This window comes from Meleagris gallopavo, chromosome 8, assembly GCF_000146605.3.
Source record: "Meleagris gallopavo isolate NT-WF06-2002-E0010 breed Aviagen turkey brand Nicholas breeding stock chromosome 8, Turkey_5.1, whole genome shotgun sequence".
NCBI classification, from domain to species: Eukaryota; Metazoa; Chordata; class Aves; order Galliformes; family Phasianidae; genus Meleagris; species Meleagris gallopavo.
This window is the reverse complement of record NC_015018.2, coordinates 10,319,535-10,326,387: the sequence shown is the minus strand read 5'-3', so window position 1 is coordinate 10,326,387 and position 6,853 is coordinate 10,319,535. Positions and strand designations below refer to the sequence as shown.

Genomic DNA, 6,853 nt, shown 5'->3' with positions numbered 1-6,853 from the left:
CCTGCAAAATTAAAACTAACGTTACCATGGAAAAAGTTTAAGCAACCCCCCCCACGAACAAAGACAAGGCAGTGTTTAGTGAGAATACAGCTATTTTAATAAGTCAAATAGCAGCTCAGTACGTTTCTTGTTTATTATACATGGTTGCACAATCTGAGGCTGGTTAAATACAATCAGTTTCAAAATATCTCAGAATAATTTTCAGATTACAACATGCAAGTGACCATGAAAATATTTGGCTTTTTGTTTTTTACTTTATTCTTTAAATTTCTGAACAGGCACTTACATGAGGGAGTTAAATTTGCTTTCTTTCAAAGATACCCACATGAAGAGAAGTATCCTAGCATATAGTACACAGAGTCTTTGTCTGCTTTATCAAAGTGCCACAGTAATAAAACAGTTCTTACAGAAATGTAATTCAATTATTTGCTTACTCATAAAGTAAGGTTACCAATGACACTTGCACTGAAGTCAAGAAGCCTTAGTTGAAAGGCCAAGTGAACTACGAGCGCAAGTAGCCTCCCACACAGCAGGCCTCGTGATGCGCCCAAGCCCCATGTCTGTAAGCAGACCATCACTGGGAGTAGATGAAGGCTAACCTGTTTAAGCTATTTCTTCAAACACTAAATGCATACGAGATGATCAAGACAAACAATCTGCTGTGCTGGACAAGCTTCCGGTCACTTTGGAGCTTACTCAGCTTCGCAATACCTTCCTAGAAGAGCACATAAAGCATGTTTACCATCCTCACAGGCCTAGACAGATGAAGAAGATCTCCTCTGAGGGTATTCTGCCACTCTTATCAGGACAGCGAGGAAACAGATAGTGAAGGAAGTGGAAACAAAAAACCACAAGGACCCACATAACTGTGTATTTGCAAAATCAATGTTACCAGTGTTTAGAATCACTTTGATACTTTACTCACCACCTGAAGGTGAAGTCATGAGAACTTACACAAAGCCATTAGTTGCTGCCAATGAACCCTCAAAAATCAGAGGTGACTCAAGTGAAAGGCTTAAGAGAGGAATGACAAAATGAGAACTGGGGGGAGGGAAGGCAAAGACGTTTACTAACGTTTTTTGCTATTGAAATTCAAAGCTTCTTAGAAACCTTGATAAGGTGTCTGAAGGCTCCAGTTATAGTGCATATACATGCAGCTTCAGTTAAACCCTGTCTAATACAGCAATTAGAAATCTTAGGACAAGTCCACAAACCTTGATTTTTAGTGTGATTTAGTTATTTGTCTTACTGCCATTTCAAATCAAAACAAATGCAAGTAAGCAACATTGGAAAAAGACATGCAATAAACCAATATGAGAAAGGAAATGCTTTTATCTACACCGTGACCTGCAAAACCAAATACACCGGCCTACCATGCATGGAAATAACTAGATCTAAGCTTATGCATATCCAAGTGCATATAACATTGTCAAATAAAAGTAAATATGCAGTATAAAATAGCTTAAGAAAGTTCCAGTGTTTGAGAAAGCACTTTATTTTAAAGGTATATACATACTTGAATGTTTAACTGAAGAACGTTTTAGTAGTATGGTAAATGCAGCACTGTAAGATGAAGGAAGACAGTTGTAATGGGAATTTTGGCCTTCTTTTCCCACAGGCTGCTGCCATCTTAAACCTGCTGAAGCACTGCAAAGTTTTTCACCATATACCAGTTCACATTTCAGGCTGTTCAGCAGATGCTTGTGATTCTGGAGATTCAAATCGCTGGTGAAAGTTTGTTCGTTGTTTCCTCAGTTTCTCAGGCGCTTTTCTCCATAGAATTATTTCCTATTTGAGGAAGCAAACACTTATGAAACAACTACTTACTATGAAGCCAGTAGCACCACTAGACATTTCTAGGCAGGATGAGTAAAGGCATTTGAAAAAAAAAAACTAAAAAAACTCTGCATCCCATTATTTTCCATATGCAATATACTGTTCTGTTGTTACTGTTCTGCAAATCATACAGTTTACCTATTTAGTTGCAGCCCAAACACACATTTATCAATACAAAGCAGTCACCTCTTCTTTCACAATCCTACTGCTCACTGATGGTATTAGAAAGATCCTCCTCATTTTCTCAAATTCAAAGCCCATAATAGAAATTGTATGCTCCAATTACCTTCCATTTTCTAGAGTCATATCACCTTGTCTATCTTTTGGAAGGAAGATTCTGACAGACTTTGTCATAGCTTACATAGCTTCATGCCAGCGATCCTTTCCACTATTCCCTTCCTTAGTATGTCCTCACAGTTTTCAGTCAAATGTCTTGCTCTTACTACAGTTTTGTAGCTTTGAACCTAGGAAAATGCTGGGAGTAGAAATTATCTGCAGGAGTTACAAAAACCAAGCAAGCAAATGCATGCAAGTAGCTCATTTTAATCATATAGTGTTGATATTCCAAGTACACGGTTATTTTATGGCACTTAGCATGTGTATAATCAATGAATATACTGATGTTATAATTAAGAAATACACAGGAAAGTTAGGCTAAACAGGTTATCACGCTAAAGAAGAGTAGATGGAAAGCTTACTCTTGTCCTGGGCTCGCTGAGAAGACTCTAAGAAGAGATTTTTCCCCACTGGCTGTCAGCTCTTAAATGGGTCTAGGAGAGGTGGAGCCAGGCTTCACCCCTTCCAATAGCACAGGAGAATTGCCTTCACCTATGCTCCCAGGGCTGACTCATTGCTCGCCTCAGGTGGTCAATCAGAGGTTCAGGCCATGATTTAGCAGTTCCCATACAGCATTCTATCCTTACTGTCAGTTATCTTCACTATTCTGCAAGCTATGATGTTCTGTACATCTTTCAGTACATTCAACCGCAGAATTATTTACACCATACATGAAGCACAGTAGGCTTCTAATATGTTGAACATTCAAAGCAGCATGCAGAACATTCCAGAATTCCACAACAAGATCCACCTAGACCATACCTGTTGTTTGAAGTATCGTCTATCTTCTTCATCCACAAGCACTAGATTTAAGAAGTACCTCACTGAAAATTTCTTGTTGACATCTCTCATTGTAGGAGTTGGGTCATAGCCTGCTAAGAATAGCCTTATAGGAATCGATTCACCTTAAAGAGGAAAGCTTCAATTAGTTCCTGAGAACTAGATAACATTAACAGCTTTAAAATCTATGCAAAATAAGAGCAACTTCCGAAGCACTGTGCCCTTTCTTTTCACAGAAAGGAACAGACTTCCAGTATCTAAGGCAACAGCCTTCTCACCAGCAACTTGCACCTCTCATTAGGTTTGATAGTTTAAGGTTTTTCTACATATCACCAGCACCAGCTCCCACAAATAGGAGTAAGTGGGAGTCTAGATTAAGATTTAATCATCATGCCTAGACAGGGCCTAAGTTACACCTCCTTTTGCTACCAAAGCACCTTTATACTGCTGCTGCTGCCTAAGGCATCTACGAGCACTCAGACGCTGAGTCCTGATGTCAGCAGCAAGTGTTCAGAGATAGAATGTTTGGTTTAAAAAAAATAAAATAAAATATATACACAGAGCTAAGTGTGAAATCAAAGGTAAAAGTCAAAACACTTGATGACCTTAAGAGATATTTTTCAGCTTAAATTATTGTTATTCTGTAAAAGTGTATCTCGAACTCTCAACAGCTGATCTACATTGTGCAGTCAAGCTTGAATCAAAGTGCTACACTGATGAGACACAGCATTTCCAATGCTAAATAAATGTAAGAACTACCAGGATCTTAGTGAAATTCCTTAAGTCAATGAAAACATCAGTTTTTAATAGGAAAGAAGTTTCTCCCAAAGAAGCTTACACAAGCCACTTTCCTCCTGATTTATTTTCTTTAAAGTACAATTTTAACTGAGAATGCTTACCCTTCAGAATAGTATCGTATTTACCTTTAACTGGTGCACCATCCATTATTTCATACTTGGCAATTGTTTCAGTCTCTGTTGTAGTACTAGGTCCTGGTAAAACAAATTTTCACTGAGAACATGCTTTAGTTTTAAAGCTTTGTAGGTAGATAGGTTTGTCACAGCAATTTCTACTCTGCAGCACTGGAATTACTTTTTTTTTTAAACCTTCCATTGTTTTTCAGTCACACATAATTAAAGCAAGCAAAACCATCTCCCAGACAGAATAACTGCTTCTTACTATCTCCTTCCAGTACTGACACAGCAGCTCTGGCTACAGCCTCTTCGAGGAGGCCCTCAGTACACAGGCTTTAGATAAGGGACAAGTACGCAGGGTAAGGATCTGTGAAACTTCTCCATTCAGAGGCCAATACTAGCAACTGATACTGGTAGGCCATGGTCAGACTAAAAACCTGAAAGGTCTTCAGTCAGCACAAGAGCCAATGTTCTCCAACACCTAAGATGAAGCACCACCTAGGTTAGTGACAAAAGAAAGAAAGAAAGCACAACTACCTGCCATTCCTCCACTACTACAGAGGCAGGTTCTCCACACAAGCAACTCACTAAGGCCCCAGCCACTTGGGAAGCAAGTCATAAGCCACAACCTCTTACTGACTTCCCAGTGCCAGCAGTGTGCAAGCCCAATCTGCAATAATCAAACTACTTCTCCTTAAAAACCTCTTGATATTTACCATCGTATCTCATTTAAGCTAATGGAAGATGGTGTATTTTTACAGCACAAGAGAGATTTCATGCCACCAGCTTATCTCTGCAGACACAAAGCAGTCTTCAAGATGCATTTTATTCTTTTTCCTTTGTTCATTATCAAATCAAGACTGCTTAAGCTCTTCCATATTTCTGCATGAGCTCCATTTACAGCAGTTCAAGTCTGTAGAGTTAGCCCAACACTCATAAGGTCTGTGGCATTGCTCTAGGGTTAATTTGCACAATTTGCACAAGATGAAAGCAGCAAACACCACTGAGAAACAAGCACACTGAGCATCAGTTCAGCCAAACTGCAACTACTGACTTCATTCTTCAAGTATGCACAAAGTTGAGTATCTCTTTCAGATTTTTTCTTACCAATTCCAGTAATCTCCTTTTTGATCAGCTGCAACTCCATGTGCTGAATTTTTATTCTCACTAAGAGGAAATAAATTTTTCCAACAATCACATCCTTTAAGTGATACCTTTAAAAGAAATGGGTTTTCATTAAAGAGTAACCATTCTTTTACACCTTCTTCAAAATAAGTTACATAGGCAGTTACCTTATCCATCTCTTACTCAGATATAACTTCCCCACCGAATTAAGCATCTCAACCAGACCAGTGTAATTATCACCTTTCCATCACTGCAGTACCAGTAAAGGATGTACTGCAGTTTTTTTTTTTTAAAAAAAAACCACCCACAAATATCTGCAGTGACCTCCTCATTAGTACTGAAGGCAAAACAGACTAGGATTCCTCATAGAAATCCATCATAATTAGTAAGCAAACAGCTCATACAATAGTCATTGAAAGCGCTGCTTTAAATTTCAAGTCTGTAGAAGCCAGGTTCTTCATCAAGTAGAATCATAAATGGCCTGGGTTGAAAAGGACCTCAATGATCACCTGGTTTCAATCCCCTGCCACAGGCAGGGTCACCAACCACTACAACAGGCTGTCTAGAGCCACATCCAGCCTGGCCATGAATGCACCCAGGGATGGAGCATCCACAGCCTCCTTGGGCAACCTGTTTCATCCGCTCAGTGAAAAACTTCCTCCTAAGTTTTTTTTTTCTACCTTTTTCTTCCAAGATATTTATTAGCACATTTCAATTTAAGTCACACTTACTTTGATTTATTGTATTCAAATTCTATATGAAGACAGTCTTCAATGCCTACTTCCATTTTAATGGAGTTGTTTACATCTGGGTATGTAGCAAGCTGATGAACAATCAGATCGTATTCTTTCACTATGTCTGACAGCCGTCTCACTATTGTCACTTTTAGAAAATACCTAGAGAGAAGGCCACAAAGTTAGCCAGAATTATCCAGCACTGAGGAAAAGAGGGACAACACAATTGCTAAATTATGGAATACCCTACAGGGTAGGAGGGGAAAAGAAGTCCTAACAGATACAAACCTCAGTCTGACATTGGCACCAATGTAGGATTCATATGGTTTCTCAACCTGCATGAATTCAAAGTCATAGCTTCTGCTCTGGGTCAGTTCTCCAGGTAAGGCGAGTTCCTTCACTAAGTTGACAAATTCATGTGTATTGCTCTTGTCATTGAAGAGCTCTACATGGAAGAAGATAAAGTAGAGCAGGTTTCAGTGTTTTGTTGTTGGTTTTTCTTTTTCTTTTTTTTTTAAACCAAAACTAATACATACAATAAGTTAAAACATTAACTGCAATTATTATTCATCCCTAGACCTATGTCATACAATTCCCACTTAGATAATAAAAAAAGCTATATCTTACTGTTAAATAAAATCACTTTATTATATAAAAACAAGCATCTCCACAATTACCTATGAAAATACCAGGTAAGCACATAGGCAGCAGCAGAAATGAGGTTTGGGGTTTTTTTTTCCTTTCTTCAGGTGTTTTGTTTTTCGTTGTTTGTTTCTGTTGTTTGGTTTTTTTTTTAACAGATTGAAACATTCCAGAAGGGAATAATTGTGCAAATAATTTCACAGTTCATTACAGCCAATTCGATAGAAGCATGTGTCATCTAGTAACCACTTACTTTCTAATACAGGCACAAAGAAAGGTGTGCTTTGCTGCTATGACAAAACATTGTATCACTTCAACAGTTATTTACTGTATCAGTCAGAAAAGCACACAGAAGAGCAGGCTTGAAATGTATTTGTAACATGTAGCTGGAGCTGATCTCCAAGCAGTGCAGTCACACTGCTGGGGAAGTTTTTTGTATTATTGTATTAAAACTTGAAGGAAATATGGAAAAGTAAAAAAAAAAAA

The 6,853-nt window shown here is 38.3% G+C and overlaps 1 protein-coding gene across 1 annotated transcript in view; it reads right to left on the bottom strand.

The window, feature by feature from the left end:
* Positions 1 to 74: 74 nt before the first annotated feature.
* VPS26A (VPS26, retromer complex component A) overlaps positions 75 to 6,853 on the bottom strand; it is a 9,501-nt gene continuing 2,722 nt past the window's right edge. The window contains exons 3-8 of the mRNA XM_031554374.1: positions 6,014 to 6,170; positions 5,723 to 5,887; positions 4,974 to 5,080; positions 3,876 to 3,944; positions 2,935 to 3,077; positions 75 to 1,788 (exon numbers count right to left, since the gene is read on the bottom strand). Of these exons, the coding sequence (XP_031410234.1) occupies positions 1,675 to 1,788; positions 2,935 to 3,077; positions 3,876 to 3,944; positions 4,974 to 5,080; positions 5,723 to 5,887; positions 6,014 to 6,170 (755 nt within the window). The 3' untranslated portion in view covers positions 75 to 1,674. The remainder of the gene's footprint in view (positions 1,789 to 2,934; positions 3,078 to 3,875; positions 3,945 to 4,973; positions 5,081 to 5,722; positions 5,888 to 6,013; positions 6,171 to 6,853) is intronic.